The 25,487-nt window shown below is 41.8% G+C and overlaps 1 protein-coding gene across 1 annotated transcript in view; it reads right to left on the minus strand.

Moving 5' to 3' along the window:
- The window catches only part of lars2 (leucyl-tRNA synthetase 2, mitochondrial), a 101,341-nt gene extending 77,609 nt beyond the window's left edge, over positions 1-23,732 (minus strand). The window contains exons 1-3 of the mRNA XM_060922316.1: positions 23,605-23,732; positions 20,161-20,398; positions 9,287-9,418 (exon numbers count right to left, since the gene is read on the minus strand). Coding sequence (XP_060778299.1) covers positions 9,287-9,418; positions 20,161-20,394 — 366 coding nt within the window. The 5' untranslated portion in view covers positions 20,395-20,398; positions 23,605-23,732. The remainder of the gene's footprint in view (positions 1-9,286; positions 9,419-20,160; positions 20,399-23,604) is intronic.
- Between the last annotated feature and the right edge of the window lie 1,755 nt (positions 23,733-25,487).

A 25,487-nucleotide genomic window follows, 5' to 3' on the forward strand; every position in this document is an offset into this window, starting at 1 on the left:
AGGGTATACAGATGAGGAAGTGAGAGAGCTGGACAGATTAAAGTACTAAACTGCTGCTGCAACCAAAAGTCAACAAAAATAGAAGTATGTCAGTGGAGTAAGTTTAAAACACAGAAAAGTTCAGTCAAAATTTAAAATCATGACATAAATCTTTTGCAATTAAAGATTACATATTGCTTATTGCCATTCAGAGTGGATTTTTCCATTACTAAGTTACACTTATCACTGAATAAGTGTCATCAACTTGGTATCTGGTAGCCATGTACACCAGCACATGCATGGCATTACAGCAACATTACCATTATTCCTGTTTTTCAAATGGAGTCATGGGATATTACAGCAGAGCACAAACATGGGACTCAAAACAACCCTGTTTGTGCTCGATCATAATAACATGATTAAGTTCATACAGCCCTTCAGCCAGCCATTCTCTTAGTCCCTCGCTAACCTTCCGTAATAAGGAAATCTGACTGAGCAATATCAGAATCCAATTCAATCAGCGGCTTTGGGGCTGCTGTTGCCACTGCAACCGTGCTGACACTCAGCACAAGTCCATTAAGTCATCAACTATGCAAAGCGCTACATTTACAAAACCCAGCAGTTGCTGCATGCCCCTGACCCAAGCGTGGAGAGGGAAGCACTGGGTAACTTTATCATTTAAACATTTGGGATCATTTAAAGGCCACAGGGAGTCTGTGACAGTAAAACAGACCTTGTGATGGAAAAGAGGAAGAAGGAAAAGGGTTTGGTCCATGGGTGGAGGAACGAAGATTTAGAAAGAACATCACTAGAGTATGCAATAAATATAGCCCCCTCTGAAAATACTAGAAGGGTAAGGCCAATTGTTTTTGCTATACACTGAAGATATTTGTGTTTGAGATCATGGATAGATCTGAATTCCAGCTTTCATTTCCTGATATTTACAGCGAGACATGTTAAACAACTTAGAACATGGCATCTTTTTTTAAAACCTATTTTTCCAAGTGAACAAAAGTATTGGGACAGATAGTTTTAAATTAAATTTAAGTAAAATGAATAACATTTATTATTTGGTTGCATTGTTTGCAATAACTGCATCAAGCTGGAGAGCCACTGACATCACCAAATTGTCGCATTTCTCTTTTTTGATGCTTTTTCAGTCTTACATGGACAAAGTCTGGTAATCTGCTATAGATTTTACATCCCAACATTTTCAGCAGCTAAAGTTGACTAGTAATTCGAAATGCAAGTTCACATTTTTTCCCTCTATTCAGATACCTCCAACTTGAAATCACAATGATGATAAAAGAAGAAACCTTGACTTGAAGCATGGCTTTCAACCAAGCAGAACATAATATATATATATATATATATATATATATATATATATATATATATATAAACCAAAAAAAAAAAAAAACACACACAGTACCAGTCAAAAGTTTGGACACACATTCTAATTCAATGTTTTTTTTTTCTTTATTTTCATTAATTAAAAGAGACACTTCATGTCTTAAATTAATAATGAATGTCATTTCTGTTTACTTAGTTGAGTGGTTCTTGACATAATATGGATTACTACAGTTGTGGAATAGGGCTATTTACTGTATTTTTATTATTTACTGTTTGTTCTCAAACACATTAGTGCAATTTCTTGCCTTATTAATTAACTTTTGACGAGACACACTTGTTAATTTAAAAGCATTCCAGGTGACTCTCTTATGAAGCTGGTTAAGATAATGCCAATAGTGTATAAAGCGTCATCAAGGTAAACACTGGCTACTTTGAAGAATCTAAAATATGAAACATATTTTGTTTGTCCAAACCTTTGACTGGTACTGTATATTTAAATCAGTTGAAAGCTGTGCTATAAATATATAAATAATGCTGTAAGTGATAACAGGAACTGCTTTTTTTCATTGACGTTCCACAACATTAAATGTAGCTATAAGTCAAGTACAATTACTAGCAATAAGTCAAGTAATTGTTCAGTACAATTTTTTTCTTTGAGTTGGCCAGTTGCTGTGTGATATGAGAGAAACAACACATCTTGAAGTGTTATGTTCTTCACATCACACCACCCTGCCATGAAACATTTTCAATATCGTACAGAGTTGTGTTTATTCCTCATGCACATATTTTTTCCCAAAAAAAAGTAAAAGTTAATGGCATGATGTACATAATTATAGTTGGTAATATTTTATTCAGCTAGTTCATGTTAGACATTCTGCAAGTCATCTATAAACGGTCATTGACCAGCAGGTGAAGTGATGTTCATCTATCTTTCAGCACATAAGAAAATGCATCAATAAAGTCAACATGAACTGTGAAACTGAAATTGCAACAGGACTAGGGAGGAGTTGATGGTCTATAGATGATCTAATAAAACATTAGCAGCAATTAACTGAACTATTCAAATAAAGGAAAAGAAAAATGGACAGGCTGATGGTTTAAAGGGCTGATGACATGTTTTTGACATCTTTGGCGATGTTTTATAACATAAAAAGTAATTCCCGATGATCCATATATTAATTCACGAAGGCGCCCATTTTACAAGTTATGATAAAAAACGCGGCTATTTGGGCAAATTTGACGGGGCTGCAGCACCCAGGAGATGAATGAGGAGGAGGGGCTATATGACGTCAGCGAAAGAATCTTCCTCCTAACTTACCAGTTTGTTGTTGATGCGACAGGTGTTCAGTTTGTCATTATTAGTATTATTATTATACATACATACATACACACACACACACACACACACACATATATATATATAGTTATTATGCCTTCGCGTTGTGTTGCCGGCTTTTGCTCCAAAACCCACAAGGATAGGGTAAGTTTATTCAAGTTTCCCAGAGATCCCGAGCTGCATGTGAAGTGGGTGAAGCAAGGTCAGGCGCACTCGTGACAAGTGGGAGCCCTCACCAACATCCGTCCTGTGCTCTGAACACTTCGATTTGGATTGTTTTGACACCCTTCCCAGCTTAAAAGAATCTCTTGGGTGTTCAGTTCAGCACAAACATGTGTTACTACCATCAGCAGTGCCTACACAGTGTTGCCAGATTGGGCGGTTTCCCGCCCAGTTGGGCGGTTTCAAGTGCATTTTGGTGGGTTTTGAACATATTTTGGGCTGGAAAACGTCAGCAGTATGTGTTGCCAGATACTGCTGACATTTTCCAGCCCAAAATATGTTCAAATCCCACCAAAATGCACTTGAAACCGCGGGAAACCACCCAATCTGGCAACACTGCCAGTATTCCGGAGGGGGTCTACTAGTAGCTATGCCAGATCCAGCAGTCGCCTGGTAGAGATGGGATTTATGGCTCTTTGATGGGATCCGCATCTTTGTGATCCGTTCTTTGAAAAGAGCCGTTCAAAAGACTGGCTCATTTGGCTCTTTTTAAATATTTATTCAGTTTTAAGAAGACAGCGTCTAAAGAAGCCAGATCCCTCTGCTTAGACAGTGACATCAATATTTCTGGACATACCTTTTATATAAAGCAACCTAGACTTACATTATTGTAACCCCTAAACGCTCATAAATAACCATTAAAAAACAATGAGGGCTTCAATGAATGTCCATGCAGAACGGCTTTTCTGTAAAAAAAAAAAAAAGAACCCACTCAAGAACATAGTTATCAAGAACGCAAGAATATTTTATAGAAAAACACTTGTTTTACAAAAATATTTAAGTCTGAGATACAAAATAGATACAACTACAATAAATATAACACAAGAACTAGTTATCACACAAGAACATTTTAATAGAAAATGAGCCACGCAGGGTTTTTTTTTTTCCTTTCTGGAGAGCGCACGTGCAAGCAGCATGACCACAACGGGCTGCGCTCTGACGACCACCTCCCACTCCCCGATGTCACATCGGTGCCTATTTGTCTGATAGCTTACATTTGCATATCAGACAAACAGGCACCACTGTGCCCTCACCGTAACCTTTCCCTAACTCAGTGAAGGGAGGAGTAAAGGAGGAGCTTTTTCATCTGAAACACAGTACAGAAAAAGAACGACAGAAAGAACGGCTCCCCCAGCTCGAGACTCGGTTCTCATCGTTCATGCCTAGGAGCCGTTCAAAAGAATCGGTTCGTTCGCGAACGTCACAACACTATCGCCTGGGACAAGGTGACTCCTCCAAAGACAGTCCTCCTGTCAGAACATGTGTTGTGAAACGACATAAGATAAAGGTACGTAGAGCTATAGATTCTACATGATAATCATAAATGTAATCATAAAGTTGGCGTGATATCAGTCATGTATTTGCTTGTGAAAGCTTGCGGCTTTCATGTAACTGCCGCCTAGCAACGAGAGGCAAAGGGTAAAGAGGGTAGGCTATCATAGATTCTATTCGGAAGAGATCAACACAATTCTAGACTCTCAGAAGAGGAAGAGCTAGCACTAGAAAGTTCACTGGCGTTTTCATGCGCCATTTCCATCAAGTAGAACCAGAGTAGAACAGCCAGTGAACCGCAGCGTGTTCTTCCACTGACGTCACAGCATGGCCGCGAGCCACGGACCCAGTTTTCTTGCACTGTGCAATTAAAAGTTGGATATTCGCGTAACAACAGCTTCTTTTCACGTAATTATAACAGAAATCTAACATGTTTGCCATGTTGTATAGTTTATTTAAGAAATTGCATAGAGTCATGTTCGTGTCATCAGCCCTTTAAACAGTGCACTGATTATCTACTAAACATACAGTGGGGCAAAAAAGTATTTAGTCAGCCACCAATTGTGCAAGTTCTCCCACTTAAAAACATGAGAGAGGCCTGTAATTTTCATCATAGGTACACTTCAACTATGAGAGACAGAATGGGGGGGGAAGAATCCAGGAAATCACATTGTAGGATTTTTAATGAATTAATTGGTAAATTCCTCGGTAAAATAAGTATTTGGTCACCTACAAACAAGCAAGATTTCTGGCTCTCACAGACCTGTAACAACTTCTTTAAGAGGCTCCTCTGTCCTCCACTCGTTACCTGTATTAATGGCACCTGTTTGAACTCGTTATCAGTATAAAAGACACCTGTCCACAACCTCAAACAGTCACACGCCAAACTCCACTATGGCCAAGACCAAAGAGCTGTCAAAGGACACCAGAAACAAAATTGTAGACCTGCACCAGGCTAGGAAGACTGAATCTGCAATAGGTAAGCAGCTTGGTGTGAAGAAATCAACTGTGGGAGCAATTATTAGAAAATGGAAGACATACAAGACCACTGATAATCTCCCTCGATCTGGGGCTCCACGCAAGATCTCACCCCGTGGGGTCAAACTGATCACAAGAACGGTGAGCAAAAATCCCAGAACCACACGGGGGGACCTAGTGAATGACCTGCAGAGAGCTGGGACCAAAGTAACAAAGGCTACCATCAGTAACACACTACACCGCCAGGGACTCAAATCCTGCAGTGCCAGACGTGTCCCCCTGCTTAAGCCAGTACATGTCCAGGCCCATCTGAAGTTTGCTCGAGAGCATTTGGATGATCCAGAAGAGGACTGGGAGAATGTCATATGGTCAGATGAAACCAAAATATAACTTTTTGGTAAAAACTCAACTTGTGTTTGGAGGAGAAAGAATGCTGAGTTGCATCCAAAAAACACCATACCTACTGTGAAGCATGGGGGTGGAAACATCATGCTTTGGGGCTGTTTTTCTGCAAAGGGACCAGGACGACTGATCCGTGTAAAGGAAAGAATGAATGGGCAGGGCTCGAAATTAACTTTTTTTCTTTGTGTCCCCCAGTGGTCCCGAATTCTGTGTTGTATTGTCCCGAATGGAAGCAATAGTGTCCCCATTTTTTTCCTCTCTGAAATAACCAGTGGTTAATATTATCATATGAAGTTTCTATTATATTTGTAACTATACGATTTTGAACCCTCTATATCATTTTTACAATAAGTCACAAAACACAAGTGACACATGTCCAATACATCATCTACTTCAAAATTAGTTATTGCATTTTCAGTTTATTAAACTTTGGCGATCTCACTGTATGAATAGATACCCGTTTATTTAAAAGGGGCCAACTAGCTCATTCAGAAAATGTTTCAACTCACTACATCTGCAGTACACTTTAGCTGAAAATAAGACCCCTTTTATGTTTGTTTCATCTACTTATACCTTGAATATCTGTTGGCATATATAAGGCCAACTTATCATTTTCACCATTACCGTTATCCATTTTTATGTAATATACCTGTTGCCCCATTCAGAGATGTTTTGAAAGCCATCAGCCATACCATCAATGGATGAAATGCACACCCATGTTGCAAGCAGTACAATAGAAGGTTTGACCCAAAAAACGAAATATTTTAATCCAGTCTACAGTGTAAAATAAAGGAAAAACGCCATCCAATCATATCGAGGTACCACCTCAAAATGATTGGATACTGACACGTCAATCAGACTGAAGCCCGCGACTAGCCCGGCCCTTGTGTGTGTGTGTGAGAGCGAGCAGAGTGTCACACAGAGCGCAGGATTCTCTCAGTGCGCTCCTTCCAAACAACGGGGATTTACACGAAAACGGAAGGAGATATTCACAAAATTCTTTCACAGTGAGCGCCACAAGGCTCTCCTGAACACACGGATGTAATTTTTTTTTGTCTGTAGTGTAAAAAATGAGGTCACTAGAGCGAGTTAAAAACGAGTGACTTTTCTGCCACGTTTATAATGGGAGTCTATGGGGCTGCGCGGCTGCGCTCTCGTTACTTTAAGGCTTCTCATTCAAAAACAGTAAATCCTATCGCTCAGGTAGACACATTGTGTGAATCAGGACAAGTGTGGCTACTAGTTTTGAGAAAATTGTGTGTGGAGTGAAAATTGGGGCTGAAAACACAGTTTAAATGAGAAAGTTTGAGCTATTTTTCCAAGCTCTTTACACTCTAACTTAACGAGCTCCACTGGTGTGTAACGCAATAGACGCCCATTATAAAGCCGGAATTTCTCAGGCTTTATAAGGGGGAGGAGGGGTGGAGACGCGGGGGGTGGGAGTGTTTCTTTTCAAAATATGGCTTGCGGGAACCGTTATTCCAAAATCTTGTACTGCACCTTTAATGTAGAACTTTTTTTCTAGATCTATTTTTTTTCCATTGTCCCGGAATTGTCCCAGATATGATAATTTTGTGTCCCGATGACATTTTTTATGGTCCCCGGGACATCGGGACACCGTTAGTTTCGAGCGCTGTGAATGGGGCCATGTATCGTGAGATTTTGAGTGAAAACCTCCTTCCATCAGCAAGGGCATTGAAGATGAAACGTGGCTGGGTCTTTCAGCATGACAATGATCCCAAACACACCGCCCGGGCAACGAAGGAGTGGCTTCGTAAGAAGCATTTCAAGGTCCTGGAGTGGCCTAACCAGTCTCCAGATCTCAACCCCATAGAAAATCTTTGGAGGGAGTTGAAAGTCCGTGTTGCCCAGCGTCAGCCCCAAAACATCACCGCTCTAGAGGAGATCTGCATGGAGGAACGGGCCAAAATACCAGCAACAGTGTGTGAAAACCTTGTGAAGACTTACAGAAAACGTTTGACCTCTGTCATTGCCAACAAAGGGTATATAACAAAGTATTGAGATGAACTTTTATTATTGACCAAATACTTATTTTCCACCATAATTTGCAAATAAATTCTTTAAAAATCAGACAGTGATTTTCTGGATTTTTTTTTCTCATTTTGTCTCTCATAGTTGAGGTATACCTATGATATAAATTACAGGCCTCTCTCATCTTTTTGAGTGGGAGAACTTGCACAATTGATGACTGACTAAATACTTTTTTGCCCCACTGTAAACAACCATTAAATGCTGAAATATTGATTAGAGCTAGATGATAAGCTGGTGTTGACTGGTTGTCTATACAGGTTGTTTTACAATCAGGGTACGCAAGCTAAAAATCACATTTAACACTTATTATCTTCAATATCAAAAGGCTTGACTAAATAAACTTGGTTGTTTATTGTAGCCCTGTGATAGCTCTATTTACCATGCAAAAAAAAAAAATTTGGTGATAACGTTATTTTTGGTGAATGTATGGCAATATATGCCATATTATATATGACATATGCAAAATTATTCGCATCATTTAGAAAAAGTGCTTTTTTGACCACAGGTAGCTCCAAAAGGGATGCACTTAAATCATTCTTTATACCATAAAACAAATATTTGGTTCCATATCATTGGAAACATAGTTAAGCTTTAATGTTGAATGCCAGTAAGTTTTCAGACTATTTTGATCAAATTAGTATGTAATTGTGTCAAAAAAATGTCCTCTCCGAGAGAGCTATTTTTTCAATATAAAATAACATATGACGCGGTACGCGGTGGTCCGGATCACCGTATTTTCCATACAAAACGAGGGCATTAATTAATTATTTTTCCTGGATTGTGGTCCGGTTCACCGTATGCTGTATTATATTACGATATAAATAAAAACTTACCAAAATCATACTGTGTTTGTCATTTAATACGAGTTTTTTTACAAAGTCGTACATCATTTGTTATTTTTTCTCAAACCGGAAGAGAAATGCATGCGTAAAACACACGCGCAATAAAAGATACCAGTTCTAACGCATGTAAAAAAGCGGGAGCTGCCACGAGGGAAGTGAAAAATAATTTTACCAACTTTCGTCATTATGTCTCAGGGTGGTTATGAACAGCTTCTAAGGAATAAGAAAAAATGTGCTAGAGACTACAAAGCAACAGAAGAAAGGGCAAAGGAAAGAATTTATTCTAAATTAGGGGAAGAAGTAGCTGAAAATTTAAAATTTATTTGTCTTCTGAACTTGGTGGTCCGGACCACACCTGAAAACGGCGTGGTCCGGACCACAACGGTAGTCCGGACCACCGCGTACCGCGTCATATCTAAAATGATGATTTTCATCCTAAAATGTGGTCAAGATATTGGGACATAAATATTAGACAACTAACACAAAACTTACAGCCTTATATTTAAAAGCACTATGGAAGTAGTGGATTCTGAATTGTCAAAAAAAATGTCCTCTCCGAGAATCACTTCATTTGTTTCTCCCATCTTATAGCAGATTACACAAACCTACCATACACATATGTCAAAAAATTACCTGAAATATGTTCTTTAACTTGTCCTTCACTTAAAAACTGGTACAAGAACCAATTTGAATCAATTTGAATTTTGGACCCCTCTGACACAAACTTTGTACCCTGATTGTAAAACAACCCATACAGTATAAATGATTTTTTCCATGGTGTGTGCGTGCGTGTGTTTGAGAGAGAATATATAACATAAGGATTTGTAGAAATTCTCAGTATAGCAGCTACCTTATGACCTCTCATGCGTTGGAAGTGAGCGATGGTATCACTGATAGTGTAGACCCTCACATGGCCCATGTGCAGACGTCCAGATGGGTAGGGAAACATTGAGAGGACATAAAACTTCTTCTTCTGGGTGCACTGAATAACAAAATAAACACGTATATAAGTCTAACATTACTTTCATTGTTCAGGCAAGAAAATTTAAACTCCTAATACAGTAGATTGCAGGTGGCCGCCATACAATGCTTTAGATTAAACATAATGCTTTCTACTTTGTCATATTCCCTTCTTCTAAGTTATTCTGTTATATCGTCATGACTGTCTATTCTTTCTACAAACTAAAAAGATGTGTAGTATTTTGTCATTTTTTGTTTTCAAAATGCTTTCTATCATATTCCCTTCTATTCTCTTATAATACACCCTATTATATTCTCCTAATGTCTGTCCTACATCTTTTTTTTGGTCATGTTCTCTTCTGTTCTGTGCACATGCATTCTATTTTCTATGTTCTATCTTAATATATACTAATTTGTCATATTCTATTCTCTCCTAAGTTATCCTATTATATTCTCCATTTCTATCCATAAAGCATTATATTGTCATTCCTAGTTCTGGGTACGACTTTAAACTGCAACCGGTGGGGAGTCTCAGGTCCAGGAGGACTTGAGTATTGGGGAAAGTGGAGTTACCCCTTAAATCACCACTGGTCCCAGGTCCGTTCTGACCCAGAGTGGTAGCACCTGCCTGTGTTCCAGCTATGGGTTAAATAGTACATCACCAATAAGGCGCTGGCAGCAGGGCACTTTTTGGTACAATGTGGCAGATGAACCCAAAAGGGCCAATGGTGCACCACCAGATGTCATGCAGAAGAGCCACTCAAATGGCCAACGGATGGCATCACTCGGCAAGTCAGTCGTCACTGCGGGGTAACTTCCATACCAGTCAGGTCTGTGGCACTTTTGTGCACCACTTGGCATTGGGTCTGGAGGTCCAGAGAGACAACATGATGGGGGAAAGACATTGTCTTACCTCACTGTGCAAGGCGCTTCATGAGGAGAGGAGAATAAGAAAGCCCTGTGGCAATGAAGTAAATGCAACGGTTTAACTACCGCTGCAGATGACTGTCGCTCTGATGCGGGCCTTGCAGCCCAACTGCATTTCTGCACATCCTAATGAAGCGGTCATTATCGCTAGTGATGGACAGCCAACAACGACATTAAACACCAACAGTAAAGCAAAAAGAGGAAAACTGACTGCCTGACTACTTTAAGAATAGTGAATAACATAAGCCAAAACAGCAAACCCAGATTTTTTTTTTTATTAGAAACTGTTAAAGTGTAACCGAGTCCAGGATACCATTGTTGGAATGAAGGCAGCCTTCATGGAAATAAATGGAGATTTAACAATATTTTTTTTTCCATCATCAGACATAAAACCTGTCAATGTGTCTTGAATTTTACTTTCAGTTTATTTATGGCTTGTTCATTTAAATGTGATAACTTGTCTAAAAAAATGAATGTGTTTATGTAATGCAAATCTGCAAAATGGTATTATCATGCTCAGCAGTGTTATCCTACACAAGATACAGCCATCACAGTGCATGCACACTAGAGCACACACACACACACACACGCATGTGCACACACACACACACTTTAAGAACTTTTAATGATTCATAAAGGCTTGAAGAAGGCTGCTGGTTCAGGAAGCATTAATCAGCTCAGGTCATGAGGTGCCTGAATTATTCACAGGGTGCTAAAACGACAGTAAAAATGCTCCAGCACAAGTCTTCAAAAAGATTTGCACTAAATCCCCAGTAAAATGCTACATGTGATGGGGGGAAAAACACTCCAATTCAGGATTAAATGTGGGTTGAAAGTGTGACTAAACCACCCGACAGTGGTTCATTTAGAATTTGAGAGATAATGTCTCAGTATTTTGTAGTATAGTATCACACATTTTCGATTAATCCCTCTGTTTCACATGCAATGAGAAAAGCACACTGCTCGATCCAAAATAAATGAAACAGCACATGAAATTTCAGGTGGACCAAAGAACCATTTATACTGTACATGTCAGAGGCCTTTAATGATCTGGACATGGCTTTAAGGGACAAAGTATTTTTAGAAAAAGGAGAGCCTATAAACATTAATCACAGACCGACACTACAGAAAATCTATTCATCTTTTACAGACAGTGACTCAGGTTTAGAACTTTTTTTTTTTGAAAGATACACGGAAAGGGACATCAAGATAGAATTTTAAGGTAGATTCCCTGTCCATCGCTCTCATCCTTTTCAGCTATTCTTGTAATGGCTTATGAGAGCAGATCAGATGAACCTGTTTAATTTCTACATCCATATCTATCACGTCAGCCCTGTGATGACCTGGCGACTTGTCCAGGGTGTACCCCACCTTTCGCCCATAGTCAGCTGGGATAGGCTCCAGCTTGCCTGCGACCCTGTAGAAGGATAAAGCGGCTAGAGATAATGAAATGAGATGAGATATTTATCACACCAAAAGGATTTCATGTAATACAGCATATGCTTCTTTTTTTTTTTTAAGCCAACATGCATCTGCGAGTTGCATGGAAAAGCAAGCCCTCATCCGTCCAAAATGCATTAAAATCATAATCTACAACAATGTTCTGATTACGCAGCCTGTAATTGCAGAGCAAAGTGTGTTTACAGTAATGATACTCATTACACTACATGGAGAACCAGAATAAACACAAATATGCGGTTTGTCTCATGTGATATTTTTAAATGAAAAATGTGCCATACTTGCCACTTGGATGTTCTCTACCACTGATCTCGTCCTCAACCTTCACATACTATAAACTACAGACATATACTATAGACTTTTCTACATATACCGTTGTCCTCTCAGAAGTACAGAACATTAATAGTGTAGATTAGACAGAATATCACTTATAGACTTGGTACTTGCTTATCATTTCCAATATGCTTTCTAGGTCCAGTCCTATAAATCAGGCTTTCGTACACTATTGAATATTTTTAGAATTATCATAATATTTAGAACTTTTTCTCTGCTTTAAGAGATCATGTTTACTCAGTTGTGTAGGTCTAACAAAACACGTGTTTCCTGCCAAAAGTTTTGGCCAAAGTTTTGCCTGATGTCAGAAAATGGCCCTGAATAAATGCCTATCATTTATAGTATACTTTATTTTCTAGTGTGTATGAATAAATGATGTGTGTGTATATATATCATACACACAATTCTGTGCAAAAGTCTTGAGCATCCTTTTTTTCCATACAAACTTTGTTATAGATTTCTATTTTATGACTTCTACATTATCGAGTCAATAAAAACCATTTTAGAGTTTCAAACCTTTGTTTTCCAGCACAAAATTAAATGGTACAGAAAAAAAAAAAACGTCTGTATTCAAGCAGCATATAAGAGATGACTTTTCCGATTAAAAAAGGAAACATAATGAAGGCTACTGGGTTTTGCTGCAAAATTAAGAAACAAGTGTGACAAAGTGTCCAGAAGAACTGTGGCTGGTTCTGCAAGACGCTCAGTAAAACCTACAGCTCATTTCCTTATAAAACTGCACTCACTGTACCGGAGACTACTTTTTTTTTTTTTTTTTAAAGCAAAGGGTCGTCTCACACCAAATACTGAATTTGTTTCATTTATTATGGCTTACTGCTGTTTATGACTGTATAATCTCAGACACTGTCCAAGATTTTTTTTTTTTTTTTTGTAAATGTCCAACTTTAATCTCGGAAATTCTGAGGTTTTGTTATTTTTTTTCCTCAGAATATTACCCTCTGCCTCAGCCCCGCGTTTGTTTTTTTTTTGAACCGGGCCACCTCCAACGGCAGTGCACGGCAATAGAGGTGGGCGCGGTGGTTCGGATCCCCGACGCGCCAGAAGCCGCCCTCGATCGGGCCGGAGCGTATCGCGTACCGGCGAGTATCCAAGGGGCTACATATCAAGCGTTGGTGGATTCGGGTTGTAATCAGACCTCAATTCGCCAAAGCCTGGTTCAAAACGAGGCATTGGGGGGAGCACAGGGGGTGAAGGTGTTGTGTGTGCACGGGGATGTTCACAGCTACCCTTTGGTGTCGGTCCACATTTTTTTCAGAGGGGAAAAATCTATAGTGAAGGCGGCAGTTAATCCTCGCCTTACCCACTCTTTAATTTTGGGGACTGATTGGCCGGGATTTCGGGGTTTGATGACACGCCTAGTAAGGAGTGGGTCCTGCCATTTGACAGGGGGAGGTCCCGGTGTCGCTTTGGCGGGAGCAGCTGTCACAGAGCCGTCTACGTCATCTCCGCGTCAGAGTGAGGAGCCGCCGGCTCCTCCTCTCTCTATTGGGGAATCCCTCGCGGATTTCCCATTAGAACAATCGCGAGACGAGACACTGCGACATGCGTTTGACCAAGTGAGAGTAATTGATGGTCAAATGCTCCAGACGAACGCCACCCCGTCCTTCCCTTACTTCGCGATTATGAAGGATAGATTATACCGAGTGACGCAGGACACTCAAACTAAAGAGCGAGTCACGCAGCTTTTGATCCCAAAGAGCCGCCGGGAATTGGTATTCCAGGCGGCTCACTTTAATCCCATGGCTGGACACTTAGGGCAGGATAAGACACTAGCCCGAATAATGGCCCGATTCTATTGGCCGGGGATTCGCGGCGATGTTCGTAGGTGGTGTACGGCATGCCGCGAATGCCAGTTAGTAAATCCAGCCGCCATTCCAAAAGCGCCTTTGCGCCCTCTTCCGTTGATCGAGACCCTGTTTGAGAGAATTGGGATGGATCTCGTCGGGCCATTAGATCGGTCAGCACGAGGGTACCGCTTTATATTAGTTCTGGTGGACTATGCAACACGATACCCGGAAGCAGTGCCTCTGCGCAATATCTCAGCACGCAGTATTGCAGAGGCACTCTTCCGCATCATCTCCCGAGTCGGAATCCCGAAAGAGATTCTGACTAATCAAGACACTACATTTATGTCACGAACACTACGCGAACTGTATGGGTTATTGGGGATTAAGCCGATCCGCACCAGTGTGCATCACCCACAAACGGACGGTTTAGTGGAACGGTTCAACCGCACCCTCAAAAATATCATTAAAAAATTCGTAAGTGAGGACGCACGTAATTGGGATAAGTGGCTCGAACCCTTGTTGTTCTCAGTGCGAGAGGTTCCCCAAGCCTCCACGGGGTTCTCCCCGTTCGAATTATTGTATGGGCGTAAGCCGCACGGCATCTTGGACGTGCTGCGGGAAAATTGGGAGGAGGGACCTTCACAAAGCAAGAATGAAATTCAATACGTTATGGACCTGCGCGCAAAACTCCACATGCTCACCCACCTAACCCAGGAGAATTTGCGGCAGGCCCAGGAACGGCAAGCCCGCCTGTACAACAAGGGTACGCGCCTTAGGGAGTTCACCCAGGGAGATAAAGTACTCGTACTGTTGCCCACTTCGAGCTCCAAATTGATCGCCAAGTGGTAAGGTCCCTTTGAGGTCACACGGCGAGTCGGGGACGTCGACTACAAGGTGAGGCGAACGGACAGGGGTGGGGCACTACAAATTTACCACCTCAATCTCCTTAAACTCTGGAAGGAGGAGGTCCCCGTGGCGTTGGTGTTGGTGGTTCCGGAGAAGGCGGAGCTGGGGCCGGAGGTTCAAAAAGGGGCATTGACATCACGTACCCCTCCGGTCCCCTGTGGAGACCACCTCTCCCCAACCCAGCTCACGGAGGTCGTCCAGTTGCAGGCCGAGTTTTCGGATGTGTTCTCGCCCCTGCCCGGTCGCACTAACCTCATAGAGCACCACATAGAGACGCCCCTGGGGGTAGTAGTGCGTAGCCGCCCTTACAGACTACCCGAGCACAAAAAAAGGTGGTTCAGGAAGAACTTGAGACCATGCTCGAAATGGGCATCGTCGAGGAGTCCCACAGTGACTGGAGCAGCCCGGTGGTCTTAGTACCCAAGGCCGACGGGTCGGTCCGGTTCTGTGTGGACTACAGAAAAGTCAACGCGGTGTCTAAATTCGACGCGTACCCAATGCCTCGTATTGATGAGTTGCTCGATCGACTCGGCACTGCTCGCTTTTATTCGACGCTGGATTTGACGAAGGGATATTGGCAGATCCCCTTGACTCCACTATCCTGAGAAAAAACGGCCTTTTCCACACCGTTTGGTTTACACCAATTCGTCACCCTTCCGTTTGGGCTGTTTGGGGCGCCCGCTACGTTTCAGAGGCTGATGGACCGAGTCCTCCGCCCTCACGCCACTTATGCAGCCGGGTATTTAGATGACATCATCATCTATAGTAATGACTGGCAGCGGCACCTCGAACATCTGAGGGCCGTCCTTAGGTCGCTGAGGCGAGCGGGGCTCACAGCCAACCCAAAGAAGTGTGCGATTGGGCGGGTGGAAGTACGGTATCTGGGCTTCCACTTGGGCAACGGGCAGGTGCGTCCCCAAATTAATAAGACGGCAGCAATTGCGGCCTGCCCGAGGCCCAAGACCAAAAAGGGGGTGAGACAGTTCCTGGGGCTGGCTGGCTATTACCGTAGGTTTATACCTAATTATTCGGACGTCACCAGCCCGCTGACTGATCTCACTAAAAAGGGGGCACCAGATCCGGTCCAGTGGACGGAGCAATGCCAGCGGGCTTTTTCTGAGGTAAAGGCTGCACTGTGTGGGGGGCCACTTTTACACTCCCCTGACTTTTCTCTCCCCTTTATGTTGCAGACCGATGCGTCGGACAGAGGGCTGGGGGCGGTTTTGTCCCAGGAGGTGGAGGGGGAGGACCGCCCCGTCCTGTACATCAGCAGGAAGCTGTCGGTGCGTGAGGGGCGCTACAGCACCATAGAGAAAGAATGTCTGGCCATCAAGTGGGCAGTCCTCGCCCTCCGGTACTACCTGCTGGGGCGCCCTTTCACCCTCTGTTCGGACCACGCGCCCCTCCAGTGGCTCCACCGCATGAAGGATGCCAACGCGCGGATCACCCGTTGGTATCTGGCACTCCAACCCTTTAATTTCAAGGTGGTCCACAGGCCAGAGGCGCAGATGGTCGTGGCGGACTTCCTCTCCCGTCAGGGGGGGGGGGGGGTCGGCTGTAGGCCGGACGGCTGCCCGGCCTGAGTCGGGCGGTGGGGGTATGTGGCAGCGGGGGCGTGGTCAAGCGCCGGTCTGTGACAGGAGGGCGGAGTCAGGGAAGGTAAGTGGCAGAATCACTACACCTGAGAGCAATTAACCTGTGTGTGTGTCTTCCCAGTGACTGCGCCCTACTTAAGGAGGGAGAGCGAGAGCAGAGGAGCTCATCCCTGAACTAGACACCAGTTGTGTGTGTTGTTTGGTGTTGAAATTGTTCACTGGAAAGTGTGTCAATAAAGCCTATTTTGAACCTGATCTCTATCCTGCCGTCCTCTGTGCTCCACCCCCGCATACAGAAGTGTTACACATTCCTATCCCTAAACTTGAGCAACTTGTCTCCTCAGTCCCCAGACGTTTACAGACTGTTGTAAAGAGAAAAGGGGATGTCTCACAGTGGTAAACATGGCCTTGTCCCAACTTTGAGATGTGTTGTTGTCATTAAATTTAAAATCACCTAATTTTTCTCTTCAAATGATACATTTTCTCAGTTTAAACATTTGATAAGTTATCTATGTTCTATTCTGAATAAAATGGAATTTTGAAACTTCCACATCATTGCATTCCGTTTTTATTTACAATTTGTACTTTGTCCCAACTTTTTTGGAATCGGGGTTGTATTTTATTCATTATTGTAGAAGCATCTTTGGCAGCAGGGACAGCTTTGAGTCTTCTTGGGTAAATCTCTACAGGCTTTGCACATCTGGATTTGGACAGTTTCCACTATCCTTCCTGGCAGATCCTCTCAAGTTCAAGAAGACTGGATGGGGAGCGTCTCTGAAAGGAAACACTTAAGGTCTCTCCACAGATATTCTATGGGGTCCTGGGCTTTGACTTTGGTCCACTCGCGGACATTCAGAGACTTGTCCAGAATTCACTCCAGCTTTGTCTTGGGTCTTATGAAAGTTTTCTTCAAGGACCTCTCTATTGGGCTGCATTCACCCTTCCCTCAACTCTGACCAGTCTTTCCATCCACTGATGCTGTCACCACCATGCTTCACCATCGGGACAGTATTAGCAAGCTGATAAGCAGAACCTGACACAGTGCTTTGAGTTCATCTCAAAACGTTAAAATTTGTCTCATCAGACCAGAGAATCTTTGGCTTCATACTTTTCAGTGCTTGCCATATACATTTTACTAAGAAATGGCTTCCATCTCTAACTCTAACCTTGTCATTATGAATTATTGCATATGCATTTACGGCAAATGTAATCCATTTTAAATTAAATCTATAGCATAATAAAAGTTGCAAAAGTGAAGGGGTCTGAATACTTTCTGAATCCATTGTAAATCTGTGCTGAGGGGTTTGATAGTATTTACTTTACAGTTAAAGGTATTCCTGGCTGCAAAAAAGTTTGAGAACCTGTTTTAGTGTATACTTAAAGACCCACTGACAGTCATTTCGTATTAATTTTTAAACAAACAATATATGACTCCAAAGATAAATTCTGGTTTTAATTCTTGGTTTAACTGTCCGTTTTAAACATCAGAAGTAATTTTAAATTTCGCGCAGGGAGATTGACCTGGATATGAACTGGGCTCATTCAGAGATGCCGGAAGTGACGTCACATCAGTGTGTCGTTTTTGTTTACAAGTCACTATGTTGGTTCAGTTCTCACAAGTCTTGTGATATTGAGCTGTGGTTTTGTTGTGATTTCCTTGCGTGAAAAAGTTAAATGGCGTCTAACCGAAAAGGGATTATATGTGTGGCTTACAGGCCTCTGCATGCTCTTGCGACAAGGCTTTCGCAGATAGCTTTTCACAGACAGTTGTAATTTATTGTTGAGCGGGGGAATAGGCGTGCGCGATGTTATTCACCGGCACAACGCAAGGGGGGGCGAAGTCGCTAGGAGTAGTTGGTGGGTGTGGTTAGTGGAGTGTTTATCCTCCGGTTACTTATAATGACTAGAACTTTTTTTTTTATAATGACTAGAACTGGAGTCGTATAGATGTACGTACTTCCTCACTTCCTCAATCAACCGCTCTTCATGCTGCTCCATCTTCGCTCATGTTTTTAAAAATGCCGGTCGTGAAAACAAAACAAACCGGGAAAGTAGGGAAGCGGAAGTGCATGTACAGCGGGTAGAGTGGACCAATCAGAGCCCTCTTGTCTGCGGTGCTGTCTGCGAGGCTTCTGCAGTGGTCACAATTTTTGGGAGGTGCGTGCAGAGCGTCTACGAAGGTGGGGGGGCTACGCAGATACTGTCTGCGACACCGTCTGCGAGGACTGGGTTGTCAGCATAAATTGGCCTTACGGGTGTTCTAACACCATGTCGGAAGGAGTGAAACTCCATTCCTTTCCTTGGAAAAAAACACCCTGAAATAGCAAAAGAGTGGGAAAGAAACGTTTCCAAAACACGTGCGAACTGGAAGTCAACAAAATGGTCACGTCTCTGTTCAGCACATTTCGAGGAGCACTGTTTCACTTTGTCGTCCAGAACTCGAAGAACATTTGATCCAACTTATCCACTGGTGTTGGAGGAGTCAGCTGTGCCGACGTTGTTTGACAGGCCCGGGCCGAATCAATCTGTCAAAAGAGAAACAGATGACAGCAGACTCTCCGAAGGGGCGGTCAAAAAGCGAAAGTCCGGTGGTGCCTTTGCCAAAAGAGAACGAGCCAGGGTACGTGGCTATGTGTTGTTATTCAATACATGTATGTTGTTTAAAATGTGTTGTAACGTCACAAATGCGTCTTATACCATTGCATATTACTTATCAATAGGCCAAAGCAGCTAATACCAGTAATGTACAACAACTGAAAGGCCAATACCTTGTTTCATATATTTAGTTAGGATAATATACATGATATATGTGTGGAGTGATAGATACAAGATGTCATCCGGCATGTTTTGAAAGTTTGTGAACCCTTTAGAGTTTTTGATATTTCTGCAAAAATATGACCTAAACTTCTGGTAGCTACTGTATCTAACATGATCTAACAGGAGCTTAGACATGATGTTTTTTGGAGTGAGACCAATAGTGTGACGTGACCAGGACCATATGTTTAAGACATTATGCTGTTTAAACAGAATCTTTAATAGACGTGAGGGCAGACAATCTCGATAGCTTCCCTGCTTCATGTTTTGTTTTCATGCAATCCAGAACAACATACACTGATGTGACGTCACTCGCCCTAGCGGCAAAAACGGGCAAATGGCTCATGCCGCTTGTAGAAGCCGGGGCAAAAAACACAAAATCGGCTCTGAAATTCTTGATTTTCTACAAAGATGACCCTTTATTCAAGTTGAGTTTTGGATATTTTATTTCACAATACAGCAATAAAACAATAAATACACATATTACGTGGTGTAAAAAGTTGTGTCAGTGGGTCTTTAAACCCGTTTAACAACCCAAAAACCTAGCAGTAGATTCCAGTATGAGCCAAATACACTCCTCACTTGTTACTGGTCAAAACTTTCAACCCACTCTGATTGGTTGATGATATTTGTCAGTCTGGCTGCACTGAAAATACAAGAGTAAGGAGAACATAATCAGGCTGTGAGACTAATGTCTTCACACTTTTCCAGCACATGAAGTACAAATTCACACTATAGTACTGTAACTTTGAGCGCATGTACAATGTTGTGCATGCACAAATCCGTGAGCAAGCAGGACAGATTGTGGAATTAATCCGTTTGAGAATTAAGCTATTTCCACCTGATTACTTACGAGCTCCATTTTGAATTCGATTCCATTTTAACCATGACAACTGCTGACAGAATGCACTTCAGTGACTCACCTGCTTCTTCATGTCCTTGTGCCATTGCTCTTGGATGCGTGGATGCCACCACTTCTCCACCCTACGTCTGGTGTCTGCCCTGTAATCTCTCTCCCACATGCCACTTTCACTGAACACGCTCCGAATGCCCAACCTGATGGCAGGCGTGGCCTGGACGAACCAAGGACGTAGGCATCCCGACCGCTTCAGCAGTCCCACAGAATACACAGCAAATTGACAAGTTTCGTGCATCATACACCTGGAAAAGAGAAACAAAAGCCATAAGGCCATATCAAGGACATTAAGGATGTGTTTGAGTAGATTATTAAGGTTACATGTCGTTTATTAGATTATTATTGAATTACATGCCATCTAAGAATAATTATAAATGGATTAAAAATGTGCTGTTATTGTACAAGGAAAAGGTATTATCACTGATACAGTGAAGTTTTCTGTGAGGAGATGCTTCGATAACATTTATGGACGGAGTCTCTAGTGTCTGCACTTTAACAGTCAGTATGTTTTCTGTCTCAATAAAGTCTTCAGGACCGACAACTCTGCACTTCCTGGTTTCTCGATAACCTGACAAGCTGCAAGGACTTATCATCATACTAGTGTTCTACAACATCAAATATACGTAACTACATATAGATAAACACATATGACACGTCATTCTTTAATTAATAGCAATGCAATTGTTGCCAAATTGCTGTTGTATGAAAAGAGTAAAACATTTATTCACACAATATCACACCACCCCATTGTTGATTATTTTTCGAGAACAGCACATTCCGTCATGTTTTATTCCTTACATAAATACTCAGGAACTCAACTGTCTTTGTCTTTGAGGAGGAATATCACGTTTACACTCCCACACAAGTAATTCAATTGTATCAAATGGAACAGCATGTAAATGTTAGTGTCAGTTAGCTTTAGTTGAAAGACTGTTGTGTTATTTAGGATTCCAAACTGGTACAAAAGTGTACGACTGACTCACTGGCACTTTCAAGAAAGTAAAAGGTGCTCTTATTATCTATAAATGTTGCCAGTTTTTAAAACACATGCTGAGTTGATGAACATTAAATTATTATTTTGTATTCAGCAGAACCAGAAAACACACTCAACAACTTCAAATTAAAAGATGCATCACTTTCATAAATGAATCCTATTCAAGTCTCATTGCTTTTCGTTGTACATTACAAGCATCAAAAGCAAATCCACAATTTACCAGTGACTGAGTCGATGTTAGATTGCACTGAAGTGTATTGCAGAATGTTTGTACTTGTTTAAGTGAAGCACTTCAAGAACATAACCAAGAGTGAACTAGGGCTCTAAGGTTGTGTGATAAGTATGAATTATATCAGTTCATATTTTGGCCTGATCTGTCCATTCCACTTTATGAATAAAAACACTACCCTATATATCAAACAGCCTCTAATAATGTCATCTGTCTGTCACTCTACCACCCAATATGTTTTACAAAAAAAAAAGTGGTCAGAATCGACAAATCAGGAAAGCAACAGGAAACACAGAGACAGAACTACTGTACAGTAAATCATCCACCATCACAAAAATGTCAACGCACCAAACCAACAGGCACTAACCCAGCCTCATCACTGTGTGTCACTATGGCAACATGGGATACTGTAAGGAGATTGCTTAATCATCACCTTGGAAACTAGAAATTAAATAATAAAAGCAAAAACAATAGCCTTTCAAAGGTGGTAATGAAAGGTAATTGACTAATTTTCTTTTCAGTTGGACATTATGCAGAGTTGTATCACTTTGCTTCTGTTTGTGCAAATAAGATTCAAAGGGGATCAAACTTCCTGAGACATGGCGTAGGTTCATAACCCCATCGGACATAACGTGTACAATTATACACATGAAGTACCAAAGCATTTTTTTCCCTTGTGTCCGAAGGGGTTAAAGTAGAATTCCCAGATCCTCTACAGGTGGGTTGATTTATAGACGCAAACATTCTCTGCTGCTTTTATATACGCTACTGATCTTAACTTTGACAGCACTGAATTAGTGAAGATAAAGGTGTTCTGCAATAACAATTCTCAGCCAAACGCCCACAAGCTTCGAGTCCCAGCTCTGCATCGCAACTGAGTGATCCAGTTGGTTTTTGTAGCATGAAAAGCGGAAGGGCGGAAGAAGAGAGTGACATGGGGGAAACAAATAAAATGTGTCAGTGAGTGTGTATAAAATAGAGAAAGAGAACGAGAGAGAGTTGCTATGGTTACAGATCTTTAAAAAGATAATACATTGAACTGATGATGTGCCACAACATCATTCAGGTGACATTGGGCATACCTAACAACCTGTGTTTTTTCTCTCTCTCTCTCTCTCTCTCTCTCTCCTCTCCCCCACAAATCTGTCCCTCTGAGTTACATGTCAGTCCTGGGATCGAGATGCTGACCTCTTCTGCTCCTCGGACCTGCTACCTTGTGTCTGGTTGGAGTCTCATCGCATCGCTCCTGTGGAGGACGGCCCCATGAGGACAGTTGAAAGTCACACTTGGAGGACGCTCTTGACTCTTACAGTAATGCTTTTATGGCTGAGGACTACAGTTGACTTGCTAACTTTAGGACTGCAGTTGTCATGAACAGTTTTGCACTCAAGTTTCCATCAATGAAGAGTTATAACATGAACAAAACTGGCTTCATGTATAGTCATGTTGTCTGTTGCCCAAATGAGGATGGGTTCCCTTTTGAGTCTGGCTCCTCTCGAGGTTTCTTCCTCATGTCGTCTGAGGGAGTTTTTCCTTGCCACCGTCGCCACAGGCTTGCTCATTGGGGATAGATTAGGGATAAAATTAGCTCATATCTTAAAATTAGCTCATATCTTAAGTCGTTCAAATTCTGTAAAGCTGCTTTGGGACAATGTTTATTGTTAAAAGCGCTATACAAATAAACTTGACTTGACTTGACAACAGCTTAGCAGCATCAGGATATGACTTTATTATTCAACAACACACAAAAGGACTATAACTGACCTTCAGTAAGCACAAAGCCACGAAACTATCACTGGCCATCATCTCAAGGTTAGTCAACATTTCATTATCCAGTGCCTTTCTACCTTCTTATTTTCATTTACGGATTAACAGCTACATTGATGACAGGGACAGCATAGATAACTAAGCGTAAATTACTGTAGATTTGAAAGTGGTATTTTAAAATAAAAGCATCAAGACCCAAAGCCTTCAAAAAAAACATATAGCACATATTAATTCACTGTTTTCTTACTCGGATACTATACTACAAATACTGCACATTTCGATGTTTCCCTGCTTCGCAACACATCCAATTGTTTTTGAGAGGTTTGTCTTTTACTTGCAGAAGGAATAAAGTGCATCGCGCGAAGACGCCAGGATCAGGTGTAGAAACCATTAGAGCGAGCAAAACCAGTACAAAACAGCTCTGACATAAACAAGGCAAGATAACAGACCACGCTACTCACAATAACAGCAGTACTGAAGACTATCCTGAGTCATGTAGACGATATTAATTCATATCCAGTCCACTTCATGCTTGGTTCATCTTTCTCAGAGGCTGATCAGACTGAACTCACACCGATAACAGGGCGCCGCCATGTTGTTCAAATAAAACTTTATTAGTGTCTTTACAAAGACAACCTCAGTGTGGCGCGTTCCTTCTTATCCTCGGGAGAACTTTCTTCACTTTTTTTTTTATACTGAAGCTGCTGTGGTCATCACTATCCTCTTGCAATAGGACCAGTTTGGATGGCAAAAACAGTGCTAGTAGTACCTGAAATTTAATTGGAATACAAAAATATATATTCATCATGCCAAAGGAGTTAAAAAGAGAAGTTTTGAGTGAGAAAAAGAAGGGTTCGGTTCTGGCTTTACTGGCAGAGGGATACAGTGAGTGTCAGGTTGCTTCCGTCCTCAGAAATTAAAAGATGGCAGTTCACAAGCAGCAGACACTGGAGACAACAGGGTTACAGACTGGCAGAGGGCAAAAACGACTCTCTCTTTCATATCTCCTCTCATCTCATTATCTGTAGCCGCTTTATCCTGTTCTACAGGGTCGCAGGCAAGCTGGAGCCTATCCCAGCTGACTACGGGCGAAAGGCGGGGTACACCCTGGACAAGTCGCCAGGTCATCGCAGGGCTGACACATACAGACACAGACAACCATTCACACTCACATTCACACCTACGGTCAATTTACAGTCACCAGTTAACCTAACCTACATGTCTTTGGACTGTGGGGGAAACCGGAGCACCCGGAGGAAACCCACGCGGACACGGGGAAAACCTGCAAACGCCACACAGAAATATATATATATATATATATATATATATATATATATATATATATATATATATATATATAAGTAATTACAACAGCTTATTTTCCATAATATTCTAACTGTTTTTGTTGTGTTATGACTGAGGAATTTATTTGAGTGCCAAGAAAATGCCAAGATTGTCTGCTGCATAAAAGCAGAGTAGATAGAGTTTTTGAAACCCTGTTACTTGCTCAATGTATTGATTGTGGTATCTCTGTTTGACTGTTTTTTTTTTTATGTGAATCAAAGCACTCATCTCATCTCATCTCATCTCATCTCATCTCATCTCATCATCTCTAGCTGCTTTATCCTTCTACAGGGTCGCAGGCAAGCTGGAGCCTATCCCAGCTGACTACGGGCGAAAGGCGGGGTACACCCTGGACAAGTCGCCAGGTCATCACAGGGCTGACACATAGACACAGACAACCATTCACACTCACATTCACACCTACGGTCAATTTAGAGTCACCAGTTAACCTAACCTGCATGTCTTTGGACTGTGGGGGAAACCGGAGCACCCGGAGGAAACCCACACGGACACGGGGAGAACATGCAAACTCCGCACAGAAAGGCCCTCGCCGGCCACGGGGCTCAAACCCAGACCTTCTTGCTGTGAGGCGACAGCGCTAACCACTACACCACCGTGCCGCCCCAAGGTAAATCATATCAGATTTTTTTTCCACCTTTAATGTGAAATAGCAACCAACAAAATTCAATTGGAAAACGAATAGAAATATTTTATGTAGGAAAGAATGCCATTACAATCATCTGGTTGCATAAATATGCACACCCTTTTATAATTAGGCATACAGTTTTGCACAGAATTAGCCAATCGCATTCAAACTCATGTTCAAATTTAATTATCAAAGACCTGTGCTCAATGAAGTGACTTTAACCCTAAATCAAGATCTGCTTCTTGACATCTTCTTGGTTTCATCTGACTGCTGAATCCATGATCTACAAAGAGCTTATATGTGTAGACTTTTTAAATCCACTGTATTAATATTATTACAAATACAGGCTAATAC

Source organism: Neoarius graeffei, chromosome 5 (genome assembly GCF_027579695.1).
Source record: "Neoarius graeffei isolate fNeoGra1 chromosome 5, fNeoGra1.pri, whole genome shotgun sequence".
Taxonomy (NCBI): domain Eukaryota; kingdom Metazoa; phylum Chordata; class Actinopteri; order Siluriformes; family Ariidae; genus Neoarius; species Neoarius graeffei.